Genomic DNA, 20,180 nt, shown 5'->3' with positions numbered 1-20,180 from the left:
ATGGGGGCGTATAGCCAATGAGTAAAAATAGTCACATTGGCTTGTATGGTCAACAACAAGAAGAAAAACCACACATTTCCAAATCTAAAATCCCTGACTGCAGAGTTGGTAGCTGTGGGGGATGTCTGCGACAAGAATGGTGAGCAGTGGTCTCTGAGCCCCAGGTCGTGGCCCAGCTCTGGCCTGTCCGTAGGCGCCCCTGCCTGGGGCATCAGCACGTACTTACTGGGCCCCTGCGATGTGGGGGCCCGGCAGAGGTCCCCAGAGAAGGAAGGAGGTTCAAGACAAGCCCAGTGCAGTTCTCCCTTACGGAGTCAGACACTCTCAGTTTAACTTGTGGGCTGTTCTGGAGTTCAGATGAGGAGAGCGTATAAAGCTGCACAGTGAGACTTTATCCAGAGAATGCAAACAGCTTTAACTGAGTGGGTCCCCAAGCCCGCGAGTTAGAGAATCTCAGAACCTGTACCGTAACTTGAACTAGGTTTTTCCTATAAACTTCTCACCTGACTCTCCGCTGATTGCCTCCTCCTGTCAGCCACAAAATTCCATCTGCCAAACTCAGCAACTCCTGGCCATCGCCCTCCCTCTCCTCCCCTCTGCCTGGCGCTTCCTGAAGCCAGCAGCCTTCCCCGTCCCCCGGCCGCAGCAGCGGTCTGAGGCCGCTCCGCTCTTCCAAAACCTTCCCAGCCTTCTCGTCCTCGAGGATGCTGCCCTTCCCATGCTCCGGGGAGCACCTCCATGCCGCCCCTCCTCTTGGGCGTGGGAAAGAAGCCTGCAGCTCTGCATGGCGGCGCAGTCGGCGTCTCCCAGTGCCTTGCTGCCTCCTCCAGGGCTCATGCCGGGGGCGGCACCAGCACCTGCACCACCCTTCCTGCCTCCTCCCAAGCTGTGAGGACCTCCCGACCTGGCCGCTCCTCATCCCCGCGCCCGTCCTGCTCTCGGGGGCCGGCTGCTCCTGCGCTGGTAGCTGCAGGGACCTTTCTTATTTTTGGTCCTGCATCCCCCGACCTTTCCCCAGTCTGTCATGCACGTTGACCCCCAGCAGAATCCTCCATCACCTACCTGACTGTGCCCCTCTTCCTCTTCAGACTTTGCAGTGCTTCCACTGCCCTTGAGGGAGAGGCCCAAGCCGCTGACGGGGCCCCAAGCCCTGCGGGCTCTGCAGACTCATCCTCTCCCTGCTTCCGCACCATGGTGCTCTGCCACGCCCCCCTCCGTCCCGCTCCTGAATATGCAGGGCTGTCACGGGGCCCTGGAAGTGTTCATCCCACTTTGGAGTGCTACCCCCCGGCACACACTGCTCCTGAACTTCTCCTTGTCCTGTCCTCGGGGAGCCCTCCTGACGCCCCAGGCTGAGTCGGGGCCCCTCGAAAGCCCTGCCCCTTCTGGAAGCCTTCCCTCTGGCCCCCAGGAAACCACTGAGGTTGCGGTGTCGCACACCCCCTCCCACATGCAGATGTCACACTCCTCGCAGGAGGGGCTGCTCTGGGTGTCTTGGTCCTCCCAGTGCTGCCAGATGATGTGGAGGAACTGGGAGCAAGGGAGGCAGGCTTCTGGAACCATCCAGACATCTGCTCATCAGCTAGTCGAAGAATCACCATGAAGCGGCTTTTGGTAAATTCTAAGAAAATGGATATAGTTGATGTGAAGGTTCTTCCCAAGGCAGTTTGAGGATCAGATTGTAACACAAGTCCAAAGTCACACAGTGGAGTTTTTAAAAGTACTGGCAACAAGGCTTTGGCTTCTAAGTAGAGGCTCTATTTAGAAACTGCTCCCAGCATGGGTATTGGGGGCACCATCACTCCCAGACCTGCCCTGAAGGAAGCACTGGTACAAAGACCTCTGATAGTCACACTGCAGGTGCCCAGACCCCTGTCCTGGGACCTGCCCGCCATGTTCCCAAGGCCTTGGGCTCACAAGCCTGGCTTGTCCCCAGGTACCTCATCCAACAGTCTTCCCTGGCTGTTCAGTTTCATATTTTTCAAGAGGCAATGGATGGATTTGTTCTCGCTCTTTCTAATGCAAGATTTTGAACATGCACAGAGATAATGGCCCACGCCCAACCTTGCCCCATCCACACCCCCATTTACTCCCACCTCTCATGCTGCTTTCAAACAAACCCCACTTTCTTGGAAACATTTTGTGAAATAGCTCTAAAATATAAGGATCCTTCTTTGTAACATACCATCAAGCCTTAGTAGCATTGGGTGTCGAGCCCGCGTTCAGCTCTGTTGTCACATCCACATCAGAATTTTGTTCATTGGCATTTTGACTCAGGATCCAAATAAGGTTCACACCTTGCACTGGCTGTCTGGTCTTTGATGCCTCTGACTCTGTAGGCCCACTTTCATCTCCTTTGTTGAGGTTAGAGTGATGTGTTGGATTTTGATGTCTGTTATTGGCTGAATTCTAGAACTGGAGGAAATTTCAAACTTGTCTGACCTCTAACTATGGCAGTAGACAGCGTGAGAAAATACCATGAAAGTGCAAATATGGTGGGCGTTAGAAACACTTCCAGGGCATCTTTGACCAAATGGCTTCTGAGTTGGCTTGGCCATGTCTAGCCTGTTGGGAAGACATCCAGAAGAGATGATGCCAGGCCAGGAAGGGGCTCTTTCATGGTCTCGGACTGTGGTGAGCCCCCTTTCTCACATCTGATGCTCTCTGTTGTGGCAAAGTGTGAAATTGGTGGGTGGGTGGGGGGGAACAGGGAGAAAAAGGAAATATTGGAACAGCCCAGCCCACTCTGACCAAACCTGGAACTTGGACATTGAACACTCTGTCTGCTCCATGCTTGTCCTTAGAGTCTGACTCCTACAGGTTAGTTCTGCAGCTCAGCCTAGGTGCTTGAAATGCAAGAGGGTCTCAGAAGGTTCTGACGATGCTGGGACTCTTTGGGCCGCAGTGACATCTGATGGCAGCAAGGTCACCATCAGTACCTGTCTCTACGTCTGTGTCTACACCGACATCTCCATATGTACACCTGCATCTACACCACATCATCTACCCGTGTCTGTACCCGACTGCATCTCCGTCAGTCCCTGTACGTCTACACCTACACTGATATGTCTGCATGTGCACCTGCAGTGCATCTGCATCGTCTACCTGGATCTGTATCTCTCTGTGTCCATCTGTATCAGTATTTATGTATCTCTCTCTATACCTGCATCTCTGTCACTGATCTGTATCAATATCCGTATTGCTTCTGCATCTAGACTTTCACCTGCATCCACAAATGTGCCTCATCTGATCACACATGTCTATATCTGTACCCACATGCACTTGTATGTCTCCATGTCTACACCTGTCTGCACCTGATCTACACTCACCTTCATGCTGTATTGTTGGTTTCAGCTGTGTCCTCTCTGTCTCGCTGCCCGTGTGTCTGCATCCTCACCTTCTCTGGCGGTTACGTCCGTACATCTCTGTCATCGTGGCTGCACAGCCTGGTTTGGTATCGGACTTCTATAATTGTTGGGGAAGCTTTGCTTTTTCTCTTCAGGAAAAAAGTCCATAGTAGAACTCTCCAGGGACCTTCAGAGCCTAAACACGGCAATTGATTTTTGAAAAGTGTCATCTGCTTTATAAGTTGACCTCCAATTAAATCTGTCTGAGTTAAGCAGTTTAAATATCACTCCTACATGGGAGGGAGTAAGAACAAGGGAGAAAAATATGAAAAGAAGAGACTTGCTAAGCTGTCAAAATAGAAATAAACTGCAGATGACAAATGAAGGCAGAAGGAAAAAGAAGAATGGGGAAAAATAGTGTCCTAATGTAGCTCATTTGTGGAATATTGACTTCATTGAGACAATGACTTAAAAAAATAGGAGTGTCTTACTAGAAGAGCTGGCCACGGGTTACTGAATTCCAGCACACCCTCCTATATTCTAACTGTGTAGAAGGGCCGTTCAAGCTTCAGATAAATTGTACGGCTGTTACTTCAAGCTCTAGAGTGGGCAGGTGGGTGGGAAGGAAATCATGTTCCAAAGAGAACAGCATTTGCAAAGGGCCTGCATCAGGAGTAGCATGGACACTTGAGGAGCTGAAATAAGGCTGGGGGAAGGTGGGGGCAGTAAGCATGAGAAAGGCTGGCCAGGCCTCAGGGCCCCAGCAAGGATTTGGGTCCTTGCCCCCAGCAGACATGGGACACCACTAGAGGACAAGCGGGCAAGTGGTGTGGTCAGGGTCCCACTCTCCCAGATCCCTCTGCTGCTGAGTGGAGAAGAGATGATGAAAGGTGGGTACAGTGGATGGAGGGACACTGGTCAGCAGGTGTGCTGGCCACTGGGCCATTCCCTCAGCTCTCCTTTCTGTCTCTGCACTGTGAGGCTGACCTGCAAAATGTTGTCTGTGCTATGAGCTGGCCTGGACAGCTCACTACAGTTCCCAGACTATTCTACCCATTGGGCTTTTGGCAGGGTTCCAGCGGGCTGCACTACCATCCCTACCATGCCCACTCTGTTGAGTTTTTATCATGAATGGATGTTGAATTTTGTCATGTGCTTTTCCTGCCTCTACTGAGATGACCATGACTTGTTATCCTTCATCTTGTTAATGTGGTGTGTCACACTGTTCTATTTGCAGATGTTGAACCATCCTTGTATCCTTGGAATAAATCCTACTTGATCATGGTGTGTGATCCTCTTAATGTATTGTTGAATTTGTTTTGTTAATATTTTATTTATGGATTTTGCATCCGTGTTTCATCAGGGATATTGTCCTGTAGCTTTTTCTTGTGGCATCCTTTTCTGACTGGTATCAAGATAATGCTGGCCTTGTAAGATGAGTTTGGAAGTGTTCCCCCCTCTTCTGTTTATGGAAGAGTTTGAGAAGGATTGGTACTGATTCTTCTTAGGATGTTTGGTAGAACTCATCTGGTCCTGGGCTTTTCTTTGTTGGGAGGTGTTTGTTTACTGGTTTAGTCTCCTTACTTATCGGCATCTTCAGATTTTCTCTTTCATCACGGTTCAAGCTCCATCAGTTGGATGTTTCCAGGAATTTACCCTTTCTTCTTGGTAGTCGTTTTGTTGGCAAATAATTGTTTTTAGTTGTTTCTTAGGACCTGTTGTATTTCTGTGGCAGTAGTCATAATATCTTCTCTTTCATCTCTGATTTTATTTATTTAAGTTTTTTTTTTCTTGGTAAGTCTAGCCAAAGGTTTATCTGTTTTATTTATCTTTTCAAAGAAAACCAGCTCTTAGTTTCATTTATCTTTTCTATTGTCTTTTCAGTCTCTATTTCATCTTTTCTGATCTTTATTATTTCCTTCCTTCTGCTAGCTTTGGCCTTCATTTATGCCTCTTTTTCTAGTTTCTTGAGTTGTAAAGTCAGGCTGTTTATTTGAGATCTTTCTTTTTTCTTAATGCAAGCATTCATCACCATAAGAATGCCTCTCAGAACTCTGTTCTACGTCCCACACATTTTGGTGTGTTACATTTCCAGTTTCACTTATCTCAGGTATTTTTTATTTCTTCTTTGACCCATTGGTTGTTCAGGAGTATATCATTTAATCTCCATATATTTGTGAATGTTCAAGTTTTCTTCTTATAATTGATTTCTAGTTTCATACCATTGTGGTCGGAAAAGATGCGTGATATGATCTCAGTCTTCCTAAATTTATTAAGATTTGTCATGTGATCTGTCCTATCAGGTGATCCATCCTGGAGAATGTTCCATGTGCGCTTGAGAAAAATGTGTATTCTGCTGCTATGGGGTGGAAAGTCCTTTATGTATCTGTTAGGTCCTTCTGGTCTCTGCTGTTATTATATTGCTGTCTATTTCTCCCTTCAGATATGTTGGTATTTGTTTATGTATTTAGGGGCTCCTATGTTGGATGCGTAAATATTTACAAATGTTATATCCTCTTGATGAACTGACCTCTTTATTATTATATAATCATCTTTTTTGTCTCTTGTTAACAATCTTTGCCTTAGAGTCTCTTTTGTCTAACATAATTTTATCTACCTCTGGTTTCCCTTTTCATGGATTATCTTTCTTCATCCCTTCACTTTAAGTCTGTTGGTGTCCTCAGTGCTGAAGTGAGTCTCTTGTAGGCTGCATGGAGTTGGGCATTGTTGGTTTTTTCCCCTATCCATTCAGCCACCTGTGTCTTTGATCAGAGATTTTAGTCCATTTACATTTAAAGTAATTACTGATAAGTATGGGCTTCATTTTGCCATTTAGTAAATTATTTTCTGGCTGTTTGGCGATTCCTTTGTTCCTTTCCCTTTCTTTCCTCCTCTGTGATTTGATGATTTTCTATAGTGGTGTGCCTACATTTCTTTCTCTTTCTCTTTTGTGTACATATTATAGGCTTTTGCTTTGTGGTTACTATTAGGCTTACATGAAATACCATATGTTTAGAACAGCCTGTTTCAAGCTGATAACAACTTTGAATGTGTACTAAAGCTCTACATTTTTGTGCTGCCTTCCTCATTTTATCTTTCTGATGTCAATACTTTCCATAAAACTAACTCTAAGACATTGTGTACTTAGATTTGTATTAAGCTGTTGGCAAATATTTTTTCCAAAAATGTAGGGAAATAAATATACTTGTGGTGAGAAGTATAGTCTCATCTTGAAGTTGTTGGAATACAACAGTTTTTCACCAGTTGATTTTTTTTTACCTGTGAAGAGTTGGTGTCTGTCAACAACTTTACTAGAAAGAGTAATTCAGGGTTCTGGCACCTCCAGATGAATTTGCATGTATTCTAGAAGCCTGTGGGCTCAGCAGTCAGAAGAATCAGTTTGGTTGCACAAATTACCATGAGCTCACTCACTCATTCTCCAGAAGACATTGGGTTTTATTTCTCTGCAGGAAAGAAAGGTGATACTGAATCAAGGTTGAGATATTGAATCATGGCAGCTCCTCTCTCATTTCCCCCATGAGAAATGTCTTTTCTCTACATTGGGGAGAATTCCTATGGGTTAACAAAAGTATAACTAGCTTATAAGATTATTTAAAGAGAATAAATATTGTTATTTGTTAAAAACAGTATATAGGGATGGGGCGCCTGGGTGGCTCAGATGGTTAAGCGTCTGCCTTCGGCTCAGGTCATGGTCTCAGGGTCCTGGGATCGAGCCCCACATCGGGCTCCCTGCTTGGCGGGGAGCCTGCTTCTCCCTCTCCCTCTACTGTTCTCCCTGCTTGTGCTCCCTCGCTGTGTCAAATAAATAAATAAAATCTTTAAAAAAAAAAAAAAAAAAAAACAGTATATAGGGATAGCTAGAATAATTGGGGAATCCCATGAAAACCTCATTTTATCCATTGGTTTAAAATACCTCATCAAAAAAGTTTGTATCAGAGTTGATTGATATCATTTTGCAATCCATCAATCATTTAATTCCCTACCTTTGGTAAATTTTCGAATGAATAGTAAAGTATCCGAAATCAGGAAGTAAAGAAGCAGAAGCACAAACGGTCAGCTCTTGAACATAGAGTCCTAGACGTGGGTGTCTGGTTGGCAGGACCGTCTGGGTCGGTAAGGAAGAGACAGTAACACTGTTGCCAAAACAGGACCTGGAGGAATGATGCGTGCAGACACTCCGCAGCTTAGTTAAGGTAAAACACAGGGAGGGATGCAGCTGTAAGTTACCTGGGCTTGCCCCGTAGTTTGGAAGTCCGCATCACACCCTCACTGACGAGTAACGTTTAGGTTTTGGGACTTACTGGTGGCATGTCCTGGAGCTTGAATTATTTTCTCTAATCTCAGTTTCCAGTCCTTTAAAATGAGGTTCACAACAGTACCTTCCTCACGGGTCTGTTGTGAGTGTTACGTGAGAGTGTTGTGCGGGTCTCAGCACGGTGGCGAGCATAAGGAGAACCTTCAAGGTCTTCCACGGCCCCTGACATTTCTCACCTGAAGTTATTGCCACTACTCTTTTGTTAGGGTGGCTCTCCACAACTCCTTCACTGTCTGACATAACAGTTTTTCTAATTTTTCATCTGTCCTCTCATTCCCATGGTGATTTCAGGGCACTGTGGAAGTCCACACACTGTGCATGGCGTGGAGGCCATCGGGGAAACGGGGGTACTGTTGCTTCTCCTGTGGCCTTCCCATCAAGTGAGTGGTGTGAATGCTTCAGATTTTCTCCTGTTTTGCTGCTTTAGTAGGTCCCTAGGGGCCTCTGACTTTCCAACGACTCCGCAGTCATGTTAACATGTGGCTGTGATTCAGAGAGGAAAAGCATCAGAGCAGATAGCTCTAGCTTCTGTGAACCCTCTCGGCCGCTAGACGTCGAGGCAGGCGGTGAGGGCCGAGCGCCGGCACGGCGTGCGTCTCTCCCTGCACGGCAGTATCGGGTGTCCCGGTGATCAGGGTGTCACCGACACACATGAAATTGCATGTGCCATATCCGTCCATTGATTTTTGAGATTAACTCCAACTGCTTTCTAAGGAAGTTCAGACCATGAAATGACAGATGATGGCCATGTATTTTAAAAATAAAATAGAAATAACTGCATGCTCATTTTGAGCACAATCTTACTGGTCTAACTATTGACTGGACCCGCTATCGTCGTAAGCCGTTTGTGCTTGGTGCTCCAGCCCGGGCAGCGAGCCGTGGCAGCCCTCGGGAGGGGCTACAGCACCCGTCAGCAGCTGGTGTGATCAGGGGTCTCCTTGCGGAGGCAGGAGGGTTCCTACACGTATCCTGGCGGATTTCATCATTATCTTTAAGGCGTTTTAAATAATCATGCTGCGGATACAAGTGTTAACTGTATGCATTGTGGGGTGAAGGAATGTAGGGTCATTAGACACTCATGAGGCCTAAGTGGGGCTGGGACTCATGATAGAGCCTCTGGGTTCCCCATCGCCTAATGTCACCCTTTGGTTTAAAATAGGCTCGAGCACAGAATTCATGGAATCTGGTGGTAAACTTGGTTGGGAAGCTGGTTTATGTCCAACATGGGGCAGTAGGCTCTGGAGGTAGAAGAACATGAGATGTGGTTTGTGCCCTCACTGCGTGTGCAGTTTGGAGACAGGAAGAGGATTAAAACGTGTGAAATAGTTAAGAGAGCTTCCGTAATAGGTGGTGGCCTCGGGGCTTCTACATCAAAGCAGAGGGAGTTTTAGGAAAAGGAGGGGGCCACGTGGGCCCGCTGGTTAGAATGGGGGAGGCCTGGTTGGTGGCCAGGATGAGGGGAGGAAGCACTTTGTGCCATTGTGGGTGTGGGGCACACGATGGGGGGTGACTGGGCCGGCTGGAGCTGAGGGTCAGTGGGAGGAGGGGGAGTCTCTGGGCAGGCAGGGGGCCCTGGTCGTGTCGATCCAGGAGTGCACGTCATCACCACAACCCTCGCTGGTTTTAGTGCCAGTGCTCCTCTTGGTGAGCACGTCGGCGTGTGTGGACGTGTACACCTGTTCCACTGTCTCAGGCACACGCAGGTGTGTGTGCACACCTGGGGAGTCTCCCGTGTCTGCAAGGTGTGTGTGTGCACACCGGAGTCGGTGGTGTGTGCACACCTGGGGCGTCCTTGCTGTCTTCTGATGCCTCCTGTCCCAGGCCTTGTGGGTTCACTTTGCAGGGCTCTGGCTCCGAGTCAGTTCGCAGAGCACAGGGCTGGAGGGAGGCCATCAGGGAGACCAGTGTTTGTGGCCCCACCGTCGCAGGGAGGCCCCCACGCATCTCCTGCTGGCAGCGTCCTCCGAGGGGCACAGAAATGTTTGGAGGCAAAGCACGTCCTGAGTGACCACAGGAAGGAAGACGCTTCTGACCATCCAGCCTGGCCTGCCGACTCTCCCATGAAGGACCAGGACAGCAAGTTGGGTGGGGCCGCGGGGGCACCTCAGTGCATGTGGCATCGAACGGAGCTTCATTTTTCCTACTCCTCACCTGGTAATTGTCACCTGAGGGCCCATTTTCCTAGATTGAGCTGTCATTCCACTCCGGGCTGCGTGCCTGATGCCGCCCCTTCAAATGAAGCCCCTCGCTTGGCCATGTACATGTATTCCTGTCATCCGTTCAGACTCTCGGAGATAGAAGGTGCTGGGCTGAGACCCTGTGCTCTGCTGCTCTGAGCACACTTGTGCTCAGATACAGGACGGGGCCTTGCGTCACCTCCATCCCGAGGATTTGCAGGGACGTTCTGTGGCCACACGGGACATTCGGGGGGGGGGTGGAAAGGGGGTAGAGTGGAGTGTGGGCAGTCACACATCGCTGGGGCCACCACACAGGTGCGTTTCCAGGGTGTCTGCCCAGTGCCCGGGGGCACGTTCTGGCGGCCGGGACCCCCTCTGCACAGACAGGATTTCTCTGGGCGGCCCCTTGGAGCTGTTTCTTTCAGGCGCGTTCCGCTTGCCCATCCCCCGGTGGACCCTGCTGGCTCCTCTCTGGGGTCTACCGTCTGGTGGGTTAAACTTGCACGTTCTGTTCCACTTTCTGGAATTCTAGTGTTCTAAGTCCACTGGCTCTATAAACAATTCGTATTCACCCTACGAATTTTTTGACGACTAGCAGACTACCTCCTCGGTCCCGCTGTTTGCTCCGCACTTTGATGCCTTTGTAGATAACACGTTCACCCACTCGTCATCTGTGCGGGTGGGGCGACTAGCTCTGGTCTCCGACTGGCGTCCCCTCCTGGCTCACGTGACTGACCCTGAGCACGACCTCACTCGTCTCTGTCGTAGATCGAGGAGCAGCACCCCAAGTGCAACACTTCAGGCCCTGCTGTCTCTTGGGCGACCATCAGGCCGCGTTGTGGGGGCTTCCCTCGACGCTGCCTTTCGGACCCTTGCCCTCCCCAGCGCCCACTGCAGGCTGGAGCCTGGGTGCCCAACAGGCCCCTTCTTGGGGAATAGGCGGTGGAAATGGGCAGGAAAGGAGGACAGAAGGTCCTCCTGGTTCAAGGGCAAGCGACTGCTTTTTGATTGTGAAATTACACAGAAAACTACCCTGAGAAGCCGCTGACAGAGAACGCACCAGGCCCCTCCCTTGAGAGAAGGGTGAACAGAGGCGCGTCCTTGCGGGTCTGGTGAGGGGCCCGGGTCAGTTTCCACATGCGGCCCCGCCAGGAGAGGTGTTGCCGTGAGGCTGGAATCAGGCTGTTAGTAATAGAGTCTGGGGCTGGAGAGCCGTTTGGGGTTTGAGGGGTTTTATGCCCATTGTCCTTGATTTACACGGTAACTCTTGTCAGCTAGGTGGGACTCCTTTAATAACTTACGTTTTAATGATTTTCAGCGTGAGACGTTTTGACATCTTCCTGTGTATTCACACATTTGTTCCGTTCACACACGCATCACATCTGCTCGTGTCCATGTGCGGGGCGGCTGGTGCCGTGGCCAAAGCCCACACCCACACGGCGAAAGCCTGACCGCCGCCCCGGGCCGCACAGGAGCCTGCGGCTGGGTCGCGCTGGCGGCGCCGGCGGGGCGGACGAGCTGCCCCGTCCAGGTCTCACCTGGCTGCGCTCATCGGCCTGGCCTGGGAGGCCGGCAGGGAGGCACCGAGCAGGGAGCCCCCAGGCTGGCTGCAGGTGCGGTGGGGGCCGGCGTCAGGCTCCGCGGTCCCGAGTGCTGGGAGTCCAGGGGAGCTGCTGGGGCGGGCCTGAGGAGGCAGGGTCTGTGCCCTCGGCGGGGGTCTGTGAAGCAAGGCTGTGTCCTGCTGGGGTCTGGCCTGGGGTACGTGGGCTGCGTAGGTGAGGGCGGCCCTGGTTCGCTGCAGGCCTCGTCACGCCCCGTCACTCGCGTCTGCAGATGCTGGTTGTCCGCCCGCCTGCGCTGCGTCTGGGGGGCCTGGTTACAGGAAGAGCGGCCCACCTGAGAGCCGCGGGGGCGGGGGCACCAGAGCTCTGCCACGAGGGCCTCCAAGGCCCTGCTGTGTCGCTGGTGCCCACGTCCCGGATTAGGGCTCTGTGCGGCTGTCGTTCTTTCTCCACATCTGACTTGTAGTGAACACACCTTCCTGGCGTTGCTGCTCTCCTGTTCCTGAGTCTGCACACAGCACCGTGGCCTTTCCCCCGCGTGGCTCGAGGTCCCTGCACACTTGGCTTAGACACAGGCCTTCTTGGGGCTCTGGGCTGCCTGATGAAAAGTGAGCTCCAGCCTGCAGCTCCGGGTGGACAGGCAGGGAGTGATGATGAAGACACAAAGGTTCCAGGTGGACCCCTTCCCCCGTCAGCGTCTCACCTCCTCGTGGGCCCGAGCGTGGGCTCTGCGAGATGCCCAGGGGGGTTTCTAAGTCAGGTCGGGTGACGAGGTAAAAGCGTACACTTCCACACCATGTGCACACACTGACCTGAAAATGTGTTCTAATTTTACAGCATGATGTGAAAAGCCCCTGTGTTAGGAGGCTTGTAGGACTTGTCTGTCCTTCCTGGAAGGGTCCCCAGCCCTGGGCATCTCGCTCTTGCCAGGAAGCGGGATGGAGGGGCAAAGGTCCTGATCGCAGACCCGCGTCGGGCCTCTCCTTTCTCACTTCAGGGCAGAACAGCACCCTGCAGGTTGGCAAGAGATCTAGAACAACGGGTGAGGCGTGGAGAGCAGGCCCGGCTGTGGGTAGAGAGCCTCCTGCAGAAACCGGCGTCCCTAGGAAGAAGTCCAGTTCCTGTCCCCACTGAGGGAAGGTGGTGGGGGACAGCTTGGTGCCGTGGCTCCTTACCAGCCTCCCCTTAGAGGACGGGAGTGTCTGTCCCGCTGCGGCTGCACGTGCACGGGACACCCCAGGACAGTTGTGGGGCAAGCCGGCAACTCCTGACCCCAGCCCGCTTCTCCATCTCTAGCTGAGGCCTCCAAGGGCCCTCGACTCCTCCTTGCTGGCTCTGTCCCTCCGGATTCCTGCTTTAGCCATTCTCTGAAGGCCGCTTTCCCCAGCTGCTCCCAGCTCAGATGCTCAGTGTGGGCTCTGTCCGTTAGGATGTGTCCACAGGAGAATTCCCGAATTTCCTTCCCACGGCTTCTCCGTCTCGCATGCTCCTGGGCCACCTCCTGGTACCACGACACACCGTGGCGTCTCCCAAGCCCGCAGGCCCCCCTGCACCCTCCGGCCCAGTCCTGTTTCCTGGATCCTGGTTGGCTCCTCCTTGCACCCTGCACCCCATCGGCTCTTGGAGCTGCAGTGACCCTGGATGCTTCCCGATTCACCCCTGTGCGTGTCCTCCTCCTACGAGGACTCCAGTGACATTGGATTCGGAACCACCCTGATGACCTCCTCTCAGCATGATGGTCAGCAGTGACCTCTTTCCACGTGAGGTCACATTCTGAGGTTCTGGATTTAGGACTGAACATGCGAAGCTTGGGTGACACAGTTCAATCCACAACAGCACTTGTCTCTGCCGCCCGTGTGCTGCTCGAATGCCGCCCTGGAAGGCAGGGCCCGGTCTGTTTGTTGCTGCACCTAGCCCGTCTCCTGTCACCTTGGCCAAGGGAACGAGAGGTCGGCCGGGATGACGGTGGTGGCTGTGCACCAGCTTTTATATGACGACATAACGGAATATTCTCTGGAATGCTGCTAATAGGGTTTCACGGGCCGGCGTGGCTCACACAGCTGCATGTTGGGATTCAGGACTTGTTGTTGGAGCTCTGAGCCGCACGGTTACGGTGGAGCCGGGCCTCCCGCGGGCCTGGGCGCATCGTCCCGGAGCACCCCGCCCCCCCAGGGGGTCGCTGCGCGGTGCCCCTCTGGTCTCCATGGTTACCTTCAGATGTGTCCCGTTCACATCTCTCTCATGGCACATCGCTCATTTTAGAAACAAGCCCATTTAAAAATGTGTTTCCTTTGTACATTTGACGCCCATCCTGAAACTCGATTTTCAGCATCTGCTTCCCCTCGGTCTCCCATCTTTTCTCTCTCCTTCCCGTCTGGCCTCCCCTCCCACCCCCCTATTATATTTTTTATTGAAGGCTGAGCTGAGCCGTCCCTGCATCACGGGCCCATTACGCTTCTAACAATTCCATTTGCACTGTATTGTTTGTCTCATTGCTGGGAAATTCAGGTGATTCATCATGCCTGAAGAAGCACCTGATCCCGGCTGCCCTGAGAGCCTGGTCACTATGTGACAGGAATGCACAGGCGCTGAGGTGGGGGCAGGGGGGATGCGCAGCTTCTCAAGTGTTGATGAGTTCCATTTTGTAACGCTGCCCCCCGCTCTCCTCAACAGCCCCCTGAGCCCAGAGAAGGGGAAGGAGCTGATGGAGAGCATCGCGCGGCTCCTGGAGGTGCCGATGAGTGTCTTCCCAGACATCGCGTGAGTGCCGGGTGCGGGGTCCGGGGCTTTTAGTCTCCACTCACATCAGGTTCCGTTTCATAATTGGTTTGCAAGGGAAAGAACTGTGTGCTTGGGGTTCTTGTTAATTACATCAGAAACAGTTCAGGAGAGAGATGGAAGGAAAATTCCAGGTGGGTTTGGTAAGTTATTTAAGTGCAGCTGAAACCGGACTGTAATTGTGAGAATTATAATCTGCTGGAAGGACAGGGCCCACTGGGGCTGCGGTGCTCAGCCCTGCTGCACCTAGAATTGCCTGGGAGGCTCTAGAACATTCCAGTGCCTGGGCCCCACCCCACTGCAGATGAGTCCGAGCCCAGGGACGGTGCGTGTCCGTGAGAAGTCAGCGCTTAGGGAGTGCCTCCAGCCTGCACACCCTGCCACGTACTTGCCGCACCACGTCCCCCGAGCACGACCAGCCTCTCTCGTCATCAGGGGCAGGCTGGAGGCAGATTCAGTGGCGCTGGAGACCAGGGGGAGGTCCGGACGCGGAGGTCAGCCCAGAGAGCCGTCTCGGGACGGATCAGTGGTGTGTTGTGAGCCACGCAGGCCTGGAAATAAGAGGCTCAGCCGAGCTATCTGTTGACCCAGACGGCTGGCCCGGGGCCTTCAGTCCTGGAAATACAGCATGACCGTCGGCAATCTTGCCACTCGGTGGGACTGTCTAAGCTCTTTCCCTGCGGCTCTTAGCTCATTTGGAAGTTCATCACCCTTTATCTTGAGTAGAAAGGAGCCAGAAGTTGGGAGAGAGGGGCCAGGCCGAGTCCTCGTCTTAACAGTAAGCCCAGATTCACTTCCTTGGGCTCCTTCGGCTGACAACGGTCTAGCCCGTCTCTCCGACTAATGAGGGCTCCGTATCATCTCTGCACCAGCAAACGGGACCGTCTACAAGACGCAGCTTTTCTTTCCTTTCTTTCTTTCTTTTTTTTTTTTTAAAGATTTTACTTATTCATTTGACAGAGAGAGAGGGAACACAAGCAGGGGGAGCGTCAGGCAGAGGGAGAGAGAGAAGCAGGCTCCCCACTGAGCAGGGAGCCCAACCTGGGGCTCGATCCCAGGACCCCGGGATCATGACCTGAGCCAAAGCAGACGCTTAACCAACTGAGCCACCCAGGCGCCCCAAGACGCAGCTTTTCATTCAACAGATGTTTACAGAACACCAGGCCAAGGTGGAGCAGAGAACATGACAGTCCAGCAGAAATGGGCACAGAGCAGAGCTGGTAAAGGTCAGGCAGCCCTAGTTCACGTGGAAGCAAAGGGCCAGAGGCTGTGAGGTCTGGAGAGCAGGTGCCCGGCTGCCTCAAGGCAGGAGGGACTGTGTGCCCCACGTGAACAGGCAGGGCAGCTCGGGTGGGCCCCAAGGCCCTTGTGAGGAGTGTGGCATTCCTTCCGTGGGCTGGCAAGCCACCAGAGACTTCACATCAGGAGAGCATGTTTCTCTTACAAGGACACAGGAGGAGGCTCAAGTGCCTTGGGGCCGCTGAGGTTTCTAGATCAGTTGGTTGTCCCGACCCCATGCCAGATGGGGCTTCGGCCTTGGAGAGGTAGTCACGAATGTGGGAGGAGCTGAGAGATTGGGAGACACCCACATGTGACTGTCATTACCCGGTCAGTTGAGCCACACGCCGGCCCCGTGGGAGCAGCTTTTATTCCAGCCTGTCATTTCAGACGCCCTTGAGAACTGTCCTTTGTCCAAGCACATTCCCACCCGTGCAGAACCCCATGCCAGGTGTATGCAGGCGTCTGCGGAAGGGGCATGGCTGCTGGACTCGGGCGCTCAGCGTGAACACAGGAGGCCCACCCAGGCCCTTTGCCCAGGGCATGTGTCTCGGGTGCCGTTAAACAGATCACACGCAGAGAGAGCCAGTCCTGACCTGGTGGCGCTGACCGTTCCCTTCAGAGAAGCAGAGGGAAATTTCCCCAGTATGCCTGCACCCCACACGTGGCTAATCATCTGCAGTCTTCACCTCCGGACCCCAAGGTCGGGGGTCACAGCGGTCCCTGACACGTTCACATCAGGCACCCAGCGCAGGACTTGCGGAGTGCGGGCCAGGCACCCACACTGCGCCCGCCAACCAGGGCGGGGTGGTCCTCGCCCCTCCGTCCACAAGTAGGAGACACTGAATGTGGCCCCCGAAATTCAGCTGCTGGTGCCAGGGACATGTTGCTGTTGAGGGAGTGAATGAATGAATGAGTGCCTCCTTCATTAGAGGGAAGAATGTCCCGGGAGCGATCGGAAGGCAGTAAACAACAAGAAGACTTCACATCTCCAGGGGGAGCTCCCGGGAGGGGCCGGGGTGGCCTGAGCTTTTGGAGAATGTTAACACAGCTCAGACCCGTTATTGAGAACATTAGACAAAAAAGGAATCACACGGAGAGGCTTCAGAGTAAGACGTGGCCTGGCCCCACTGGCAACTGTATTTACTGAATTTTCATTATTTCCCTCTGCGCTCTGGGGTGAGTGAGCACCAGATAGAAGGCAGAGGTCCCCGCACACAGAGGCCTTGTGCTTCCTGGAGCCTCGGCCCCCCGCCGCTGCTTGCTTGTTGGAAGTCGGGGTGTGTGTGCCTCGTGACCTGGGCTCCATGCTGCTGAGAGAGCGGGGTTTGGGAGGAGGGGTGTCCTCGGGACAGGCGGGAGCACGGTGGGCTGGGAGCCTCAGGAACAGCCGTGGAGCTCTCCAGCCCGAGGTGGGTCAGGTGGGTGTGACCCAGAGCCCACCGCCGAGGAGGAGAGCTGCCCTTGGGCCAGGCTGGAAGCCCCCATGGTGGCCTGCCTCATCGCCCACCCCCAGGGGCAGGCCCCGCACATGAGCCCACCGAACGCTGTAGGACTGAGCCTTTCACACAACTGGTGGCCACTGACCATGTGTCCACGACTTTTCCAGCAGTGAGAAGTTTCCTGTTGAAGGAAGGTGTCTCCCAGAGAGAATGGGACACAGGTGTCTGAGGTCAACAAGCATGTTTAGCCCATCTTTTGTCCTGCCCCACGGTTTCTGCATTGCCCACCTGTCACCTCCCTTTCTCCACATCCTCAGCCAGGCTCATCGGCCTCTAAGAGTCTCAGGGCAGTGGTGGGAGGCCCAGAGGCCAGGGCGAGGCCAGGCAGGCTTCCAGACAGGAGAGGCTTCTGGTGCGGGCTGGGGGTGGGGGTGTCCGGACTGGAGGGGCTTCTGGTCTGGGGGAGGGGCATCTTCTGGAGGGGGCATCCAGCAGGAGGGGTGTCTGGTTGGGGGAAGTCTAATGGGAGGGGTGTCAGGACTGGAGGGGCTTCTGGTGCGGTGGTGTCCATGTCAGGGGCTGTCTGGTGGGGGGGCGGTGTCCGGTGTGGGGTGGTGTCCGGTGGGGGGGTGTCCCTGTGGGTGGTGTCCGGTGGGGTGGTGTCCCAGTGGGGGCTGTCTGGTGGGATGGTGTCCGGTGGCAGGGTGTCCGGTGGGGTGGTGTCCGGTGGGGGGGTGTCCAGTGGGGAGTGGTGTCTGATGGGGGGCTGTCTGGTGGGATGGTGTCTGGTGGGGAGTGGTGCCTGGTGGGGGGGTGTCTTGTGGGGGGGTGTCCGGTGGGGGGCTGCTGATGGGAGGGGAGTCCAGTGGGGGGTGTCCGGTGTGGGGGGGCGTCTGATGGGAGGTGTCCAGTGGGCGGGGGGCCCGGGGGCAGGGGTGCCCAGTGAGGACGTCTGGTGGGAGCTAGCTGCACTCGCTCTGTCCCTGGTCTCTACCTCGGGTCTGCGGCTTACACGTCTCAGCCCTTCCCGCCTGCACCCCTGTCACATCTGAGGAGGACTGGGGCACAGAGGGTTTCTGGGGAGCACTTTCTGGCTGAGCTGGGGGCCATACCAAAGCTTTTGTAAATGTCTTTTGCCACAGTCTCTTCCCTGGTCAGAGAACTGGGGGCTTCCGATGTCCTGCGGAGCCAAACGTGACCCACCCGCCGCTGTTTAAGCCGGTGAGCGTCTGGCCCGCAGCTCTCCGGCGAGCCCAGCACTCCAGAGGGCCCTTCCCTGCCGCCTCGCCCCGCTGGAGGGGTCCCCAGTCTCCCCTGCTCTTAATGCAGCTCACGCTTCCAACGTAAAGCTGGTCCTCACACTGCCAGAGCCCCCCGTCCTGCCGGTTAGTGGGTCCCGAGGTACTCTGTGCGAGCTTGCACGAGCCTGTGCCGTGTTGTACGCGTGTGCGCTAGGGGCCCAGCACCGTGGTGGCGCGCTGAGTGCGTGCACCCACCGGACAGACAGACGTGGGCGGTGGAGGCCGTGGCGGGGGCCGCTGCGTGGCCAGCGCTTGGCTGTGCATCTAGGAGCACGTTCTCAGGGCTGCTCGTTGTTCCAGGAGAGGAAGAGAGGCTGCCGCGCAAGCCGGCGCCTTCAGAGCTTGTCTGCGTTTTTATGGAAGTACCAGTTACACTTAATATGTTTTGTTAATGGTTATGTAGCTGTCAAGTAAATTCCATTATTTCTTATTACGTCGTTAGAGACCATTAAAACGGCATTAGCATGCTGATGTGATTATGCCAACAGACACACAACCTCAGTTACGATTTTATAACCTAATCACGGCTGTCCACAGCGGTGCTGATCGATGCGCAGGCTGCTCCCTCTGGGGCCGTCGGTGGGCGGTGCTCGGGGACCCACCGTACACAAGGAGACTCCGTGGTCAGGTGGGGCCGGCGTCCACGCTCCTCCTGAGGGGCTCCAGCTGAGCCTTCAGATCAGCCCCGAGAAGGCTCGGATCAGCTGAGGGCACTGTGGGAGGACAGCCTAATTCTGTGATCAATCTTCCCGCGTTCTCCTGATGCAAGAAGCAGTTTAGTTTCCCATCTGTGTGATTTACGGAATTGATGAAAATACAGTGTTCTTGTTTTTCAAGACGGTTGCTGAAGGTGCAGTGCTGGGAACTCACAACCCTGACACTTCTCATTAGGGCCTTCTTGTACGGGGCCGGGGGGGGCATGGTGCCCGGCCCGGGTCGGTCCCGTGAGTCCCAGGGATGTGAGGCCCGCGTTATCCCCCCTCCCCATGCCTCACACCCCCGCGCATCCCCACCCCTCCTTCCATTTGTGAGAGAATCTGTGGGAGTTTCAGTTTCGTAGGGCAGAATTGTGGTTATTGGGCTCCTGTCTTGTCTCTCTGATTTATGAAGATATTAAAGAGGAAGCTGAAGTTGGACACAGGGTCAGAATGGCCTTCGCCTCGCTGGGTTGGCCCCTTAGGCTTGCAGCCCAAGTGATGACAGAGCTATGGGTAATTTGGGGAATGTGCCAGGACATTGCAGATTAACGGTGACAGAGATTATGCTTGGGATAAGCAAACACCACTCATAACCAAGAGCCCCCAGCAGGCAGACCCAGAGCCCCACGGGGGCCGCAGTAGATGGTGATTGCACCCCTGCTTGATGAGTCGATGAGTCCACTGCCTGCAAGCTCTGGAGCTCCAGGCGGTGCCGTCACCTTGCTCCACCGGGGTCCGGGATTTTCTCAGTATGCCACCTTAGAAGGACAGAAGGAGGGGCCTCCTGTCTTCCCAGAGCAGGAGCACCGGCCATGGCCTACCCAGGCCTTACGCAGGGTCCGCGGAGTGGCTGGAGACAGCGACGCTGTGCACCCAAGGAAATGTCACGAGGTGACAACTGCCCCAGGCCTATCTTTAGACTGAAGATGAGACCGTGGGAAGGGCGCTGCCGGCGTGTTCGTGGGTAACAGTTCTGCTTGAGGGACAGAGGGCCTTTCTCATTTTAAGTAAATCCCTGTGCTTTGGGTGAAGATGTTTATATTTAAAGTATCGGTTGAGCCCCTTCCTATTGAGAGATGACATCACAGCTTAGGAGCAGAGTTAAAATACTTGGCCTTTCTAAGCCTCAGTTTCCCTGCGTGTAAAATGTGGATGGTCAGCGTGTGCTACGGGCTGTGACGTGGGATCCTGCTCTGAGGAGTCCCCTACAAATTGCATAACTGGTTCTAAGGCTGATGGGCTCTCCGTGAAGATCCTATGA

At 53.8% G+C, this 20,180-nt stretch overlaps 1 protein-coding gene across 7 annotated transcripts in view; it reads left to right on the top strand.

Moving 5' to 3' along the window:
* PTPRN2 (protein tyrosine phosphatase receptor type N2) overlaps positions 1 to 20,180 on the top strand; it is an 822,826-nt gene that overhangs the window by 358,518 nt on the left and 444,128 nt on the right. For 6 of the 7 annotated variants that reach the window (XM_078059815.1, XM_078059811.1, XM_078059814.1 and 3 more), the window contains one exon: positions 14,096 to 14,182. The exons of the other annotated variant lie outside the window; for it this stretch is intronic. In XM_078059815.1, the coding sequence (XP_077915941.1) occupies positions 14,096 to 14,182 (87 nt within the window). The remainder of the gene's footprint in view (positions 1 to 14,095; positions 14,183 to 20,180) is intronic. 7 annotated transcript variants of the gene reach the window in all.

Source organism: Halichoerus grypus, chromosome 12, assembly GCF_964656455.1.
Source record: "Halichoerus grypus chromosome 12, mHalGry1.hap1.1, whole genome shotgun sequence".
Classification (NCBI taxonomy): domain Eukaryota; kingdom Metazoa; phylum Chordata; class Mammalia; order Carnivora; family Phocidae; genus Halichoerus; species Halichoerus grypus.
This window is presented reverse-complemented; position numbering and strand designations above follow the sequence as displayed.